At 49.7% G+C, this 18,051-nt stretch overlaps 1 protein-coding gene across 3 annotated transcripts in view; it reads left to right on the top strand.

Annotated features, from left to right (window-relative positions):
* DMTF1 (cyclin D binding myb like transcription factor 1) overlaps positions 1-18,051 on the top strand; it is a 330,757-nt gene that overhangs the window by 213,242 nt on the left and 99,464 nt on the right. For all 3 annotated transcript variants that reach the window (XM_069228717.1, XM_069228718.1, XM_069228719.1), the window contains one exon: positions 14,140-14,508. In XM_069228717.1, coding sequence (XP_069084818.1) covers positions 14,140-14,508 — 369 coding nt within the window. The remainder of the gene's footprint in view (positions 1-14,139; positions 14,509-18,051) is intronic.

Raw genomic sequence — 18,051 nt, forward strand, 5'->3', positions numbered from 1 at the left:
CTTGCTGCAAAGCACAGCCTTCTGCGTAGCTCTCCGGCAGCGTGGGATCCTCTCTTGTAGTGCTGTGTGGGTTCCTTCTGCAACTTCTGTGTCCCCGTCCTGTTGGACTCCTATGGGAACTGTCTGCGACGCTGAGGGTCCCCTGTGACTCCCCCTCCTGGGCCTTACTGGTCCCCAGCAGCACCGTTTTTCCACTAACCGCGAGTTTGCCTTTGCCAAGCCTTGTTGGTGGAATTCCTGCACTGACACAAGTCTGCAATCTTAACTCCAGCGTGGGACATCTTCTGCATCCTTCAGGAACTCTTCTCCGGCTCCAGGGCTGCAGTGCAAGACCTATTCTTCCTCACCGTCGACCAACTCCTGCAAGTACAGCTGGGTGGGTAGTAGCTCCTACTCCTTCTGAACTCCAATGTGACTCTTGGACTTCGACTCCTCTCTCCACAGGTCTTCTGTCTTCAGAAATCCACCGCTGGTTTTCTGCAGTCTTGTCTGGGTGTCTTCTTTTTCTGCTTTTACTCCTTTTGGGTGGTTTGGGGAAAATCCAGTGATTTAGTCCTGCTTTCCTGGTCGCTGGGGGGTGTTGAGTTACCTACCTCTGTGGTTTTCTAGTACCCCCAGCTGCCCCTACACATTCCATTTACCTAGGTTGGGGTCCTGTGTTCACATTCCATTTTATTGATATATGATTTGTGCTCTCCCTAGGGTTACTATTGGTTATTGCTATTTGCATTGTTTTATAACCTTTTCTATGCCAATTTCTGATTGCTAGTGTATATATTTAGTGTATTAGTTACGTCCTATTGGAGGGTTGCCCTTCAAGTATTTTGTGGTGTTGTGTTAAAAAAATAAAGCACCTTTATTTTGTACAACTGAGCATTTTCTTTCATGTGTGTTAGTATTGTGTGGCTACAGTGGTAGTGCATGAGCTTTGCATGTCTCATAGATAAGCCTTGGCTGCTCATCCACAGCTACCTCTAGAGAGCCTGGCTTCTAGACTTTTCCTACACTTCACTAAGAGGGGGTGCCTGGACCTGTTATAAGGTGTAAGGACCTTGGGTGCCCACCACACACCAGGCTAGCTTCCCACAAGACCTGTAGTATGTCATACGTCTCTGTTTAACTTTGCCCCTCTTCATCCTTAATCAAGACTATATGGTTCTGCAGACTTTGAATGTGCATTTTGCGAGCGAGTAGCCTAACAACCTTATCCCCCCACTTTCGTAGTATAACTGCTTTGTCGCCAAAAGCTTACAGTGTCCTTAGCTAGTACTGCCTCAAGTCCCCCCCGCTGTACATAAAGCACAATAGGTCTTCCTACTGCCAGAGCACTTGAAGTCAATTTATAGTTTATTTATAGTAGCCTCCAGCTCTAGGCTTCTAGAGGTGGCGGAACATAGTTGTGTGGCTAATGAATTCCCCCCAAATCACTGTTTTTGCACCATCCCAAAGAGTTGCTGGGGCCATTCCCTGCAGGTCATTCTCCTTAAAACAGTTGTTGAGGCCATCCAGGATACTGTTTCGGAGGACTGGATCACGAACAGCCACCTCATTCACTCTCCACTCCCGGTCAGTGGGTGGGACCAATGGCAGAACGATAAATATAGAAAAAAGATGACCCCAGCACCTCTGTCTGATTTATTATTTGATCAGTGTCCAAAAAAGGGATCATCTTCATCCAGAGAACATTCTCACTTTAACGACATCACAAAAAAAACACTCCTTAGGCCATTGGTAGTATCAAAAAGTATTTTTCTTCTCTTTAATTCATATTCTTCTTCTTTAAAACATCATCATTACTTCACCATAGCCAACGCATTTTGTCGTGGACTTCTTCAGGGCTACAAAACATAATCACATATAATTACACACAAACCATCCTAAAACATATATTACACATTCAAAACATAGACTGAATACTATCCACAAAATACTTCACGTTCCTATCAAATACCCCATCTAATCCTGTGTGGCTACAATACAGTGTTCACCATTATATCACTTATACATGAAAAATGTGTTTACAATCAGAGGTTCTTTATGGGAATACAGTATAGAAGATCTGTATGTACGTGTGATGTGATGCGGTAGGTGGGGTTGGGCAGCGGGAGGTTTAAAAACCCATTGTGATGCCAGTCGCATTCTTAAAAAAAAAATTGTAGACTGCACTGCTACCAGGGTGAAGGTTATACACCCATGAGGTAGGGGCACGACTGGATTGTGTTTCTGAGCTGGATAGAGGTCATATTGATTGATGATAGGATGTGCTTGTAAGTGCATATTTATATATGTCGGAGGGGTGCTTGTGGTGATATTTGGACTCGGTTTGATGCCGGGTTTGTTAGGGACTGGAGATAGGATGAGCACCTCGCCGAGCTAGATAGTGACAAAGTCTTTTGCCATTTATACAGCAAAAATCTTTTGTCACTATCTAGCTCGGCGAGGATAGCACTGTGCTAATCCTATGCTTAAAGACTTTGCTAGATAAGCAGACATTTGAGGTGAGCAAATCTAGAGTGTCGCTGGTGTTGCAGGGTGCTCCTTACTAGAGCAGCTCTCCACCTAAAATTGGGAACTTCCCAGAGTTCTCCTTTGTGTTTTGCATAATTTATGCGTCACTCTATCCCTGAAAGGGCCTTGGTTTGACTTATACTGGGTGCTCCCTTGTGTCTAGACAAAGCTATACCCCTCTGAAGAGCTCTAATGAGAGCGAAACACGTGTCAGGGGTTGCTTTACTCATTCCAGGTTGGCTTGGATGGTATTTGACCAGTCCAAAGCTGTAATACTGTGCCTGGAGTGGTAAATGGCTTTTGTAATTTTACAGCTCGGCAAGGATGACACTATGTCAATCCTATGCTTAAAGATTTTGCTGTATAAATGGCAAAAGACTTTGTCACTATCTAGCTCGGCGAGGATAGCACTGTGCTAATCCTATGCTTAAAGACTTTGCTAGATAAGCAGACATTTGAGGTGAGCAAATCTAGAGTGTCGCTGGTGTTGCAAGGTGCTCCTTACTAGAGCAGCTCTCCACCTAAAATTGGGAACTTCCCAGAGTTCTCCTTTGTGTTTTGCATAATTTATGCGTCACTCTATCCCTGAAAGGGCCTTGGTTTGATATATATATATATACACACATGCCATCTGATCCTGTGGGGAAGGAGATGAAGCACTGGCTTTCCGTTCCCGTGTAATATTAAGTGGAGATATTACCTTTTTAGGATAAGTGCAACATATTTTACCTCAGTCCTTCTGTAAATCATTTGTTGGCAGAACAATAGAGTAGCGTAACCCGGGGTATGCTGAAACAGGACTCGGTCCCTGTCTCGGAGGATTCCACCATAGACTGGACAGTCGGGCTAGCAAAAATATAGTCGGGCTTATGGACATGCGAAAAAAACCTAAAGTCCCTGTCAGTCAGGTGACCGTATCACCAAATATCCTGTATCCTGCGTCGGGGATGCAAGAGGACAAAGTGTCTGCCACACAGAGTGGGATTGATCCAGGTCAGAGTGGAGGGCTACATTTATGGACCAAATCTGTTTATGATGCAAGAAACACATTACACAGCCATGCACCTACAACCTCTCGGGCAGGCAGTGTATCACATCTTCCGTCAACAAGCTCAAGGAAGAAGCTCCAATGAAAGGGCTGTAAAGCCACAGCTAAGTGCATACCCGTCTCTCCAGCATAAAACCCAAACCAGAATGAGAGCTAGCGAGAGCCGATGCCTCGTCATAAGAAAAAGAAAGAACAGAAGGAAAAGTCACAGACAACCGTAACAAATAACACAACAGAACCCCTCATAGCAAAGCTCAGCTATAGTCCATCCTGCGCCCACCCGTACCCCACCTCCCGGCCATTAGCGTCACCCGTCCGACTCCCACCCCAAGCCCTACTACGTATGCCCCAATCAATCAGTTCCAAGTAACCTCAGCACCTTCAGATATACAGGGCATTTGAGTTTGTTAAATTCAGCAGATAGGATCTGAATAAAGGGTTTCCACAGCTCAGCTAATTCATCTGCCCTCTGATCAGCCACTAAAGTTAGTTTCTCCATGGCCAGAATATACCAAAGCTTATAAAGCCAGGAGGTATAGCTCGGGACCCCATCCGTGCCCCACAATCCAAGAATCACCTGATGTGCTGCATTGAGCGCAAGGGCAATCTGACGACCCCTCAAAGAACGGAGGGGAAAGGTGAGAGGGTTAGATAAACCCAGAATAGTGTATGCCGGGAACCTTGGGATCTCTGTGGAAAATACTCTGTCGATCTCATCCAAAATACAATTCCAGTATCTCGTCGGCTTCGGGCAGTGCCACAGCAGGTGGATGAGCGAGCCCGTATTCCCACAACACCTCCAGCAGAGCCCAGATTTAGTAGAATCCCACTCACGGATTCTCGCAGGGGTATAGTACCAGGAAGTAGCGATCTTAAAGGCCGTTACAACCCCCGGAATATGGTGAGCCGCGTGGTGCACCCTGAAGTAAATTCCCTCCCACTCCTCCTCTGTAAATTCTGTCTCCAACTCCTTCTCCCAGTGCTGCTGCCCCTTCGTCTTGTCAAAGGATACGGCCCTGAAAAGATGTGCATAGATTTCTGATACCAACCGCTTATCTTTCTTCCCTACCAGCCATTTCTCAAATGGTGTAAGCGTTCTAGCAACTAAAGGCTTGACTGTTGGCTGCAGCACCCCGGACCTGATAACAGGGCAATCTATCTGCTTCCATTAGGCCATAAATCTCCCAGAGCTGGTCAAAGGGAATAATACCATCCTTATCAAAGAGGCACCCCACCCTTCTGCATCCCTTCGCATGTTGACGCTGAAGGCCCTTCGAGCTGAAGCCGGGAGCAAACTCTGGGTTTGCGCATATCGGTGTCATGGGGGAAGGTTAGGTCGTCAAGCCGCATCCGAGCGCCACCGCGTCCCACACCCCAAGGGTCGCACCCGTGATAGGAGAGGAGTAGAGGCCCGTCACTCTATGTCGACGCCGTAACCAAGGCTCTCTCCGGACATGTGAACCAGCCACCGCCTGGTCCATAAAACACCAATGCTTTTCTGTCAGCTGTCGGTTCCACTCAACCAGAAAACCTAGCTGTGCCGCCTGGTAATATTTTAACAGACTGGGCACCGCCAACCCACCCTCCGACTTGGGACGATACAGAGTGTTAAGAGAGATCCGCACGGGCCTCTGGTCCCACATAAACTTCATGATCGCCGCCTGAAGCGTAGCTAGCGTGTTAGGTGGCGGAGTGAGAGGAAGGGTCTGAAACAGGTAGAGTATGCGCGGCAAGATCATCATTTTAATTGCAGAGATCCTACCGAACCACAATAGTTTATACTTCCTCCATGTCTCTAGATCCCTGAGTATCTCCCTAGAGAGGGCCGTGTAGTTCAAACGGGCTGTCCGTGCCGCTGTCTTCGCTAGAACAATGCCCAGATACGGGATATGCGAGGACTCCCATATAAAGGGAAATCTAGAGCACAACTCTGCCTCGTGGTCCGAAGGTACCGACAGATTCAAGGTCTGCGACTTCTGCACATTCACTTTGAACCCAGAGATCGCACCAAATGCATCTAAAGCGTCCACGAGCACCGGAAGCGAAACCATGGGCTCTGCGAGCGTGAGGATCACATCATCCGCATACAGACTAATAAGGTGGTGCTCACCCCCAAACTTAATGCCCGTAATATGAGGGGCAGCTCGAAGCCTCTGTGCCAAGGGTTCCAACAGAAGCGGGGAAAGAGGGCACCCCTGCCTCGTTCCTCTTCCCATGGGGAACGACAATGAGACTGTTCCATTGACGCGCACCACCGCTCTTGGTCTGCTGTAGACGCACTTGATCCACGTCAGGAGTGTCGGCCCCATACCAAAAAGCTCCAACACTCGGAAGAGGTACGGCCAATGCACTCTGTCGAATGCCTTCTCTGCATCAATAGTAAGAAGGAGTGCCTCCCTACGGGACCGATGTGTATTATCTATCAGATGCAAAATCCGCTAAGTGTTATCTCCACATTGTCGGTGGGGTATGAAGCCCGCCTGATCTGGGTCAACGAGCCCGGGCATATATGGGTTTAGGCGCTGCGACAATATGCCCGTAAACAGCCTGGCATCGATGTTAAGGAGTGAAATGGGCCGGTAAGATCCACAGTCCTCCGGGTTCTTCCTGGGCTTAGGGATGACTGTGATAATAGCATCAAGCATACTAGGAACAGGAGTTTTAGTCGCTGCAAAAGAGTCGAATAATCGGGTAAGTACCGGGGCCAGCTCCGAATAGAAAGTTTTATAGAAAAGCAGAGTAAAACCGTCCGGACCAGGCGACTTCCCAGCCTTCAAGCATGAAATCGCCGATATCACCTCTTCCAACCGCATAGGCTCATCGAGGAGAGTCGCATCCTGCTCTCTAAGCGGCGTGATGGCACAGTCAGAAAAATAGGGGGAGGGGTCGCAATCAATAGCCGTGTACACCGTATAGAGTTCCCGGTAGAAATCAGCAAAGGCCTCAGCGATCTGCTCATCCGTGTGCGCCTCCCCCGTGAGGAGGAGCGCACCATGTGCACCGCAGAGGCTTGTCTCTGGGCCCTCAACTTCTGAGCCAGAAGCCTCCCACTTCTGTTGCCCCCAACTTAGTACTTGTGTTTAAGGCGTGCTAAAGCAAACTCCGCCCTATCCCAGTCCAATCTTCTCAATTGTAAGCTTGTCTTCTCCAGTTCCCTCCAGACTCTGGGAGCTCCTGTATGTTTATGGGAACGCTCCAGGGCCGCCACTCTCCTCTCCAGGGCCTCTCGCTTATCCCTCCGGGCCTTGTTTTCTGTAGCCGAGAGGGAAATCACCTCCCCACGCAGGACCACTTTAAGCGCTTCCCACAATGTTCCTTTGCTAGTCAATCCATTATCGCTCTGTTCAAGATAGTCCGCCACCTCCCGAGACTGCAGCATCATGTCCCGGAAGCGCCACCCCGGACCCCACGCCGGACCGGCATCCACACGGGCCGTCACAGTTATGGGGGCATGATCCACCCAAGCCCTCGGCTCAATCGACGTCTCATGAACCCATTCGCGGAACTCCGAGGTGGCCAGGAAGTAATCTATGCGTGCATAGGTTCTAGACGCTGCAGAGTAAAATGAGTAGTCTTGCAGACCCGGGTGGGCCATCTGCCAGACATCCTCCAAACCACAATCAGCTAGCCATTGTACCCCTGCCGAGGCTAAAGCCCCAGTCTGCCCATACCTATGCCCCAATCTATCTAAATCGTTGTCCAGAACAATGTTAAAGTCCCCACCCACGAGTAAGGCCCTGTCTGAGGTCGTAAACATCGAAGAGAGCACCTGCTTAATGAAACTTTCTTGTTGAGTGTTGGGTGCGTATATATTGGCCAGTGTGAAATGAAAGGAGCCTATGCAGATTATCAGAGCCAGATATCTACCCTTGACCTCATGGATCTTAGCAACAACCTCCCCGTGGAAGGACCTCGAAAACAAGATCGCCACACCACCCTGCTTCATGGAAGTGGAGGACCAGTACTGCTGAGGAAACCACCTAGAGCGCATACGATGTGTGTCCGCAGCCAGTAGATGCGTTTCCTGCAATAAACAGACCTGACTCCCAGAGCGCTCCAAAAAGGACAGGATCGCCAACCTCTTCGGAGGATTATTGAGGCCACGAACATTGAAGCTAATACACTTAAAACTTAAACCCATGGTGAGGGGGTAGGAACCGTGACTGCCGGGCCCCTACTATGAAGCCAAGCGTCGGGCAGCTCCAGTTAAGACAGACAGGGAATCCCATAATGATCCCCAGCAATGAGCAAATGACCTGTAGAGGGGGTACAGTATAACAAGACAAAGAGGCATAACAGGTGCAGATCACATCGAGGAAGAGTTCCAACCGAAGTCGGGGACACACCGCCGGGCTCACTCCTGACTCCCAGAAGCCCAGCCACCCAGCCTCTGCCCCAGTCCGGTCCACTTCACCTCTGCCGGGCGGCCCACCGGCACCTCCCTCCATCAGCAGTGGCCATCAGGGCCTATGGGCCAGCACCGGCGGCGGCGCTGTTCAAAACAGCTTGTCTCTCCCGCGCTCGCTTTCTGGACGACGGCCGCGACGGCTTCCGCTTTTTCTCCTTGCGCCGCCATCCGGGTCGGCTCCCAGCAGGGCCCCCCCCGGGGGATCCGGCCCGCTGCTCCGGCTACTCCAGCCCCAGCACCCGACCGGCCTCTTGGAGCGTCCTCACCTGTCTCAGCTGATCACCCCATCGGAAAACCAGGCGAAAGGGATGACTCCAGGTATAGGACGTGGAGCCCGTCCGGAGGTGGTCCGTGATAGGCTTAAACTCTCTGCGTCTCTGCAACGTCAACACAGAGAGGTCCTGATAAAGCTGCAAGTAGTGCCCCCAAAACTGGATCTGCGGCAAGTTCCGAGTATTGCTTCTTTAACCAGAAAATTATGGACGCACGCTAAAATATTGGGAGGGCGCACCCCAACACCCCCCACCCGGCTCGCTCTATGGACCCGGTCCAGAAGAATCTCCCGTGGGCTCTCAGGAGACAAGAGGGAGTTCAACAAAGCCGTAACGAACTCTCGGACATCATCTCCCTCGGCCGCCTGCAGGACCCCCCTGATTCGTATGTAATGGCGCCTAGAGCAATTTTCTGAGTCTTAAGTCATAATCTGCAACTGTTCCTGATGCTCACGCAGACAGTGTATCTCCTGCTGGAGTTGCTAGACCTCCTTCCCTCTGGAGATCTCATTATTCTCAATGCTGGACACTCTTTCCTCCAGAGAAGTAATGTCAGAACGCAGATCTTAAACTTCCTGGGAGATGTCTCTGCGAAGCTCCTGCAGATCCACCCACAACGAGTCGAACAAAGAGGTAAGGAAACTCTTTGTAAACGGGGCCTCCCCATCCGCCTCCATGTCGCCCAACTGGTCGGCCCCCCGTGTCGAAGCCGTGGCCTCAGCTTGTCAGCTCTGCGACGGATGTGATCTAGTTAGCATCTCTCGGACCGATTGGTCCCTCTTAGGCTTAGAAGATGCCATCACCACCTTATCAGTGTCCACAAGGCCGCTGCTGATGTCCCCACATGTATGTCTGCTCTACAGACTCTCTGTCCCCTCACTGTGGGCCGAGCCGTCTCGCCGAGCTCCCAACGCCGTCTACAGCGTCGCCTGCACTCCACTAAGGCCGCCTTGAACTACTGCCACCACAGCTGGAAGAGCACTCGTCATGTCCCCCCCTAGGGGGCCGCCGCCAGTCACTCCCGGACCCTCTTAGGGCAGCCGGCCCTAGCCGTACAGCACTGCCATCCACTGCCTCCTCGCACCTCTCAGTGCCGCGCCGCGGGCCGAAAAGTCCCGCTGACCACCTTATGTCGCCGTCGTGGCGCGCCCGAGGGGCCACCCGCTCACCACGTCACGAGGCGGCAAAGCAGCCCCCCACCGCGCCACCAGCCCCTCAGGGCCTCGCAAGCAGGGCCGCAATTAGTCTCCAGCCGCTCCGGACCAAAGGCCCAGGCCGCACACCGTCCGTATGAGTCCTTTCTCCGCCCAATAGTGCTGCGGGCCCCCACTCACCACCACCGTCGGGGGCCACAGGCCGAGGCCGCCGCCGTCAGGCCGGGACCCAGCCGTCCGCCCCCACACCGTCTGCAGGGTCAGAGGCCCGGCTGCCAACTCCAGCTGCACGCGGCCCTGCCTCCGCCGCCGCCCAAGCAGGCCCGGTCCGGGGGCCTGCCCCTCAGGTTCTCGGGGCGCCCCACGCGGCCCCGAGGCACTGCCCTTGTCCTCCGCTGCTCGAGGCCGCCCTACTGTAGAGGGCCGGGCCCACCGCTCCGCTGTTTCTGGGCCCGGGTGGCGGAGCTCCGAAAGACGCGTCCGTCTACTCCGACATCTTGGCCACGCCCCCTGGAGGGCTACATTTAAGTCTCCCTCAATAAGGGTTTCAGTGCTCAAGTGGGCAGACAAAAAGGGAAACAACCAGGAGTAGAAGTGGTCCTTGTGGTCTTTTGGGCCATAAACTGAAACCAAGGTGATGGCTCTACCATAAAGAGATCCCTCAACCCGAAGTACACGACCCTCCCCAACTAGTCTGATCGCATCACCTGCATGGATGCCATTTGACCAATCAGAATAGCCACCCCTCTAGTCTTAGTGTGGGCATTGAAGTGAAATTGTACAAGAAAATATCAAGATCAACACCTCCTAATATCCTCTGCCAAGAGATGAGTCTCTTGTAGGAGGGTGACGTCTATTTGCTTGACATGTAATCAGTGTAGCAGGGATTTGAGTTTCACCGGCAAGTTTAAGCCCTGAACATTCATTGCTGCCACAGAAGAAAATAACTTAAACCAGGAGGAAAAGCCCAGCCATAACAGAATCAGATAGTGCCCCAGTAGTTTGCCCCCCTCAGGTGGCTTGAACTGGTTGCCCTCCATATTCGGGTTAACTCATCTCAAGGTGAAGGCTCCAAGTTCCAAACTATTAGAGCCCTCCCTCACTCCTTGATCTCACTCAGCACACTCATGCCCCCCAACCCCTCCAAGGGTGAGAGTGGAACCAACCCCCTCTCAACAGCTAACCAAATTAAAAAGCTCTCCCAGATCTTACCATCAACAATGTCCAACCAAAGGGGTCTAGATGCCACCCACAACCAAAGAGAAGCTAGTCCGACAACATTGGTCTTCCACTGGGAGGATAAGTCAAGGGAACCATGCAGCTCCTGAGCTACCCTTCGAACCCCCTTGTGTCTGGATCGACAAGTTTGCTGGCGTCTCCACATCGGCTGCAGGGGTTCAAGGCAGTCAGGACCGTCGCCTTCATCGTGTTGTCAGTCACTTAAGTGAAAAAGATCCATGGCCTACTGTCTAATGGAGAGGGAGACCTGGTGGTCATTGTAGCAGAAGAGGAGACAAACTGTAAACCCCCACCTGTAGGAGATTTTGTGAGCCTGTAAGAAATCTGTTGCTGTTTTCAAAGATATGCATTTTGCTAGTGTCTGGCTAGAAATATCCTGGAACAGCAGGGTCGACTCCGCCGAAAGACTATTGACTTTTGTTACCGGACTCGCCGCATTGTCTTCTCTTTCTGACAGAAATGATGGACCCTGGTAAGGACATCAGGGGTGAGCTTACTCTTGGCCTTAAAAGTACTGAAGACCCTGTGGGTGCGATCCAATTCGATGGCTGAAACCGGAGTGGGTTCCAGTAACGAAGCAAAAAGGTATTGGATGCAGCCTATCAGATCAGAGTCGGAAAGCGTTTTGGGAATACCCCTTATCCGGATGATATTTCTCCTAGATTGATTTTCTCCATGCCCCGCTTTATCTCTGCTCCAGTTTGATCTCTGCTCCAGTTTGGTCACTCACGCAGCCATCTTGTCTCTCACGTGAGACCCTTCCCCTGTTCCCACCTCCAGCTGATCAACACAAGCGTCAAGACGTTGTACCACATGCTCAGGCTTCATAGCAATTTGACGAAGTCCTGCCTCAAGAGGCCCATTTCCTTAGTGAAGGCCGCCATTATCTCCTGAATATCTTCTCTGGTGGTTGTGGAGTCTGTCTTCCACCTTGGTTCCCCCTGGAACAGCATCACCTCCTGTGGGAGAGGGCTCCACTGGCTGTCAAGGACTCCCCAGGAGATCCTTAAAGGAGCGACCCCTTTGCTCCTTAGCTCGAGCATCAGTCATGTTGGGGCTATCTGTGCCCAAGCTGTCTCAGAGCTCTTAGGCCCCCTGCAGTTGCCTGGAGCCTCAGCAAAGCCTCCAATAAGATGGTTTGTGTGTGAGGAAAACGCACCTCCGATGTCCTGGCCTCACCCTCCAGCCACCACCTGTCAAGCAAAGTCCCACCTCACTAGCTACTGTCCATCACCCTCTTTTAAACAGGGGCGTAGCTTGGTCAGTAAGATTGAGGGGGTGTTGGGTTCAGATTTTCCAACAATCAGGCTGGCATATAATATTTAAATATATTATAGGACAGGCAAGGTGCATGAATGGGGCCTAAGGGGCAGTGGAAGGGAGAGGAATGTGGTTGGGTTAGAGTACTAAGAGAGAAAACACAATTTTCTGTAAAATAATCACTTTTTGAAGACTTTCACAGTGTCTGTTTTTTTTGTCTGTGTGTATGTAAAAATACCTGCTGAAATTCGACTAATATCTCACAATACCCGACTGAAAGCACGTTTACCCTACTATTTAGAATTAAAGACATGTATTTGCTGTGGGTAACTATCCAAAGCTCCCCTTACCCCCCCCACCCCCACCCCCCCCCCCCCCCCCCCCAAACCCCGCCCGAAGCTACGGCCCTGATTTTAAAGCAGGCCGCATAAACGGACCAGGCCCCGGCCTCAGGGGTGGGTCGCCAGCACCCTTCAAATCCTCATCCATGGCAACTGGGAATGGTCATGGGGCTTCATTGGGGGGGTTAGTCTCTAAAAGTCCCCTCCAAGGCCAATGTGTTGCGGGCAGAAGCATGGGCGAAGCACGGATGTTTGCAATATTAAAGGGAGCGTCCAGCACTGCTCAAAGCACAACGCTAGAAAAAATTACAGCAGGGCGCAAGCAGCTCCTCGCTGCCGCAGAACCACGTCGGGTGTCAAGTACAGTCTGCAGAGGTTCCCTGCTCTCGGCAGCAAGCTCTCCTCATCTCGCTCCGGGCTCCAGATCACCCACTTCTCCCGAGGGAGTGGCGGCAGGCATCTTAGCAGACTGACAGAGGGCCTAGGTAGAGCTGACTTCCAAACCCGCTCTGTGTGCAGCGAGTCTCGGGGCCCAATTCCTTCTGATTTCAGCTGTACATGGCCCCCGATCCATCACAATCACCAGTGCAGGCCAGAAGGCGTCTGGGAGGGCCGGATGATGTGATTACGGGCCGCTGGCCCCATAGCTCAGCAGTGTGCATGGGTCCCTGCCTCGCTCCATTAAGCAAACCACTTCTCTCTACTTTAACATTACAAGATCTGCAGAAGGTGAAGAGGCTCCTCCTTAGAGGCGCAATAGAGGCTGTCTTACCTCCATGAAGGGGACGGAGATATTACTTCACAATTTCCTTGTAAAGGAAAAGGGTGGAAGGCTCCATTTAAAAAACAAAAGCAAAATCTTTCTCTTAGAGCAGCAGCATTTCAGAGAAAAGTAGAAAAAGGTATTGCAAAAAATACAGCAAAGTAGAATAATGCAAAGAAAAGAGCGAAAATGGGTCAAATAACAACTAAAAACAGGATAAAATAAAATGTAAACCTAGAACTCTGGAGCAAGCGTGCCTTGAGTCAGAATGACTAAATGGAAAAACATAAACTTGGAACGCTTCATTGGATTGATGCAGTGTAAGATGGTGCTCGCGTGAAACTTGATAATGTAAAAGCACAGTGACTAGTGCTTTTTTCCGAACTTTGAAGGTTCCACGGATTAGAAGTTAGAGTTGTATTTGAGATCTATTCCTGGGTTAATGTGGATGACAGCTACTGAGTAAACCCCATTCTGGTTAATGTCATTCTTCTTTTCATGGGTATGTATGGGAAGATGGTGCATATAGATCTCTCGAGTACTCAAGAGTATGTCATTTGCCAGGCTTTTCCTAAGCTTTGGAATAGATTCCACCAGATGGCATTTGTCCACTCAATGAAAATTAGGAGTGTGTCTGGTGAATTATTTGTTCTTGGCAATGAGAACATTGCTCTGTGACGTAGCACAGTCATTGCACTGCATTACATTTGGTTCACAACAGTGGCTCACAGTTTAATCTGTTGCCCCTGTTGAATCATACAGGATGTTTTGCCTTCCAGAATGGAAGGCCGGAACAGTTTTGAGTTTTCCATTTTACGGGTTCTCTGCTTGTGGCTTCAAAATGGTTTTGTCGGGACTTTTTCAGGGTGGTGGTTGCATACAACACCTCTGGGCTTCTACTGTTTCTGTTCATTAGTATTTAAAACACGATCACAGGTTAGGAAGGAAAAACGTTGGAAATATATATTTAAATATAATACATATAACATACGAAAACGGTTGTGGCATGAAGTTAAAGGTTTTAGAGTTCAAAATTGAGTATTGGAACAAAATGATTCTATCAGTGTTCTGCTATCTGTTGCACAATTTGTGTATCATGTTACCTAATGGTGAATTCATGAAGAATAACTGTTTTTTTTTTAATAGCCAGACCATTTGCTGAATACGAGTGACAGTGTGACAGTGCAGTGTCGCACTCCGAATGCCAGCATACGCACTTTGTCTTCAGAAGGTAACACCTCCTCCTTTGCCCAAGAAGGACTTACCATTGGTTTAGCTCAAAAGAAGAATTCAATGGGCAATGAAAACACTCTTGAAGCAGATTCGTTTACAGAGGAAATCCAGCAGTCCAAACTTGTCCCAGATGAACATTCTTCTTATGATATGGATCAACCAATAGATTTTAATGGCCGTGGCAATGTGGATCTACTGGCGCATTTAGCAAGGACCGACGAGGAAATTGTTGAGCCCGTTTCCAAAAAGGAGGAAAGCTTGCATCAAAGTTTTGCAACAAAGGTGAGTGTTGATTTACGCTGTTTGACTCAACGCCTCAGCAGCTGTAAAAGGCATTGGTAAAATAAAAATGAGCTACTGCTATCATGTTTAGAAGAGGGTTAACTAACTTTTAATTTTTATGAAGACAGCTTTCCGTTTTAAATTTACGTAAACAATAACTTTTGAAGGGTACACAACAGAAAATTATGATTCTACCTTATAATATAATTGAATACACCTATACATTTAAATAAATAATATACCCCATAAGAGATCCTCTTTTTGTAGCAGAAACAACTTATGACTAGTGCTGGAAAAAGCTGTACACAATATAGCTATATGTAATAAGCCAAGACACACCATGAGCATTCTTCCCAAGCATGCCAATTGTGTTGCATTCCCTGTATGGCAAACCCTGAGTTACATTTCTTTATCCAAGTAATGATGCCAAAAATGGAGAATCAGTTCATTCACAGTGATCTACCTCCTTTTTTTCCGTGCACACAATAGGAAGTGTGCAGCGAATACACCCATAAGCACAATTTGTAGGAGCAGCTACACCGAGCAAGTGGCTTTGAAAGATTGGCTGCCAAAGGGATAGCTATATTTTTGTGAAAGTAAGAATTCAATAATTAAACCCCATAATGATAGCCTTTTAATGAAAATCCAATGTAGTACTATAGTGACAACAACATTACTAATAAATGAGTGATGAAAATTGCTAACTCCTACAACCTTTATGGTAACATTAATTAAATGTAACCATAACCTTATGTTCGGTGGCATGTGTAGCTGCAGATACACATGCTGTGCATAGTCCGCCGTCTGGTGTTGGGTCGGAGTGTTACAAGTTGTTTTTCTTCGAAGAAGTCTTTTCGAGTCACGAGACCGAGGGACTCCTCCTCCTTTGTTTCCATTGCGTATGGGCGTCGACTCCATCTTAGATTGTTTTTTTTCCGCCATCGGGTTCGGACGTGTTCCTTTTCGCTCCGGGTTTCGGGACGGAAAGATAGTCAAAACTTCGGAAAACTACGTCGGTATTGTTTCGTTCGGTATCGGGTTAGATAGAATCGACACCGAATCGTGAAGAGCTCCGGTAGCCCTTCGGGGTAACTTCGACCCCCCCGTCGGGGCCTGGTCGGCCCGACCGCGTGTAACATCGACACCGATGGCACGGACCCCGTTCCGATTCTGTCCTAAATGCCACAGCAAATATCCATATACAGACCAACATTTGGTCTGTAACTTGTGCCTGTCGCCCGAGCACAAGGAAGAAACGTGTGAGGCCTGTCGTGCGTTTCGGTCCCGAAAGACGCTCCGTGACCGAAGGGCCAGACGGTTGCAAATGGCGTCCACGCCGACAGGACAACGAGGGTTCGAGGAACAAGGAGAAGAAGAGGAAGCCTTCTCCATCCATGAATCGGACTCGGAGGAGTTTGACGTCGAAGAAACCGTGAGTAAGACGTCGAAACAAGCACCACACGGGAAAACAGACAAGGCCCAGGGGACGCCACTGCCAACAGGCCATGGCTCAACCCATAAACTAGGTGACCGTCCATCGGCACCGAAAAAGGGCGAACTGGTGCCGAGATCGTCCGACTCGGGTCGAGACACAGGCACGCAGCAATCTCGGGACCGAGAAAGTGCTGCCGAAAAGGGTCGACGCCGAGATAGCGGAACCGAAGCTGCTCGACGCAGAGACAGCGGCACCGAGGATGATCGACGCCGAGAAAGCTCGACTACAAAAAAGAGAAAATTCTCCTCAGAGCCGAAAACAAGCAAAGACACAGTTTCGGTGCCAAAACGCCCAGCAACCGAACCGACTGCCAGCTCGTATTCAGAGGAACAATCACTGTCCTCTCAAATGCGCAAACACAGATTTGAAGAAGAGTTACAAACCACTGACGTAGACCACACCCAGAAGCGGATCTTCATACAGAGTGGGACAGGGAAGATCAGCACTCTTCCCCCAATCAGGAGGAAAAGGAGACTAGAGTTCCAAACACAAGAACAAACACCACAAGCAAAAGTGGTGAAGAAAGTAACTCCACCACCCTCTCCTCCACCTGTAACTCATACATCACCGGCACAAACTCCGTCACATTCACCAGCTCATACCACCATGAGCCAAGATGACCAGGACGCTTGGGACCTATATGACGCCCCAGTATCAGACAATAGTCCTGAGTCGTACCCTACCAAGCCCTCACCACCTGAGGACAGCACAGCGTATGCACAGGTGGTAGCTAGGGCAGCAGAGTTCCACAATGTGTCGTTACACTCAGAACCTGTCGAGGATGACTTCCTTTTCAACACCCTCTCCTCCACCCATAGCACCTATCAAAGCCTGCCTATGCTCCCGGGAATGCTAAGGCACGCAAAACAGATCTTTAAAGACCCTGTCAAAAGCAGAGCGATAACTCCACGGGTGGAGAAAAAATATAAAGCACCGCCCACGGACCCTGCTTTTATCACATCACAACTGCCACCAGATTCAGTTGTAGTAGGGGCAGCTCGCAAGAGAGCCAACTCGCACACATCAGGCGACGCCCCACCTCCGGACAAAGAGAGCCGCAAGTTCGACGCAGCTGGAAAAAGGGTTGCTGTACAAGCTGCAAACCAGTGGCGCATCGCGAACTCTCAGGCGCTCCTAGCGCGATATGACAGAGCCCATTGGGATGAGATGCAGCATCTCATCGAGCATCTACCCAAAGAATTACAGAAACTGGCAAAACAAGTAGTTGAGGAGGGACAAAATATCTCTAATAACCAAATACGCTCCTCTATGGATGCAGCGGATACAGCTGCAAGAACAATAAATACCGCAGTAACCATAAGAAGGCACGCATGGTTGCGCACATCCAGGTTTAAACCCGAGATACAACAGGCAGTGCTCAATATGCCGTTCAACGAACAACAATTGTTTGGACCCGATGTGGACATGGCAATTGAGAAATTGAAAAAGGACACTGACACAGCCAAGGCCATGGGCGCACTCTATTCCCCGCAGGGCAGAGGCACTTTTGGCACATTTCGCAGAACACCCTTCAGAGGGGGGTTTCGGGGTCAAGCCACACAAGCCAGCACCTCACAATCAACACCGTCTACCTACCAGGGACAGTACCAAAGGGGAGGCTTTCGGGGCCAGTACAGAGGGGGACAATTCCCTAGAAACCGGGGAAAATTTCAAGGTCCCAAAACCCCTACAACCAAACAGTAACTCACAAGTCACTCAACCCCTTCACACAACACCAGTGGGGGGAAGACTAAGCCAATTTTACAAAGCTTGGGAGGAGATAACAACAGACACTTGGGTCTTAGCAATTATCCAACATGGTTATTGCATAGAATTTCTCCAAATCCCTCCAAATGTCCCACCAAATACACAAAACATGTCAAAACAGCATTTAGACCTTCTGGAATTAGAAGTTCAGGCATTACTGCAGAAGGACGCAATAGAACTTGTACCACGTACACAAAGGAACACAGGAGTTTACTCACTGTACTTTCTAATACCAAAAAAAGACAAAACACTGAGACCAATCTTAGATCTCAGAACACTAA

This window comes from Pleurodeles waltl, chromosome 4_1 (assembly GCF_031143425.1).
Source record: "Pleurodeles waltl isolate 20211129_DDA chromosome 4_1, aPleWal1.hap1.20221129, whole genome shotgun sequence".
NCBI lineage: Eukaryota > Metazoa > Chordata > Amphibia > Caudata > Salamandridae > Pleurodeles > Pleurodeles waltl.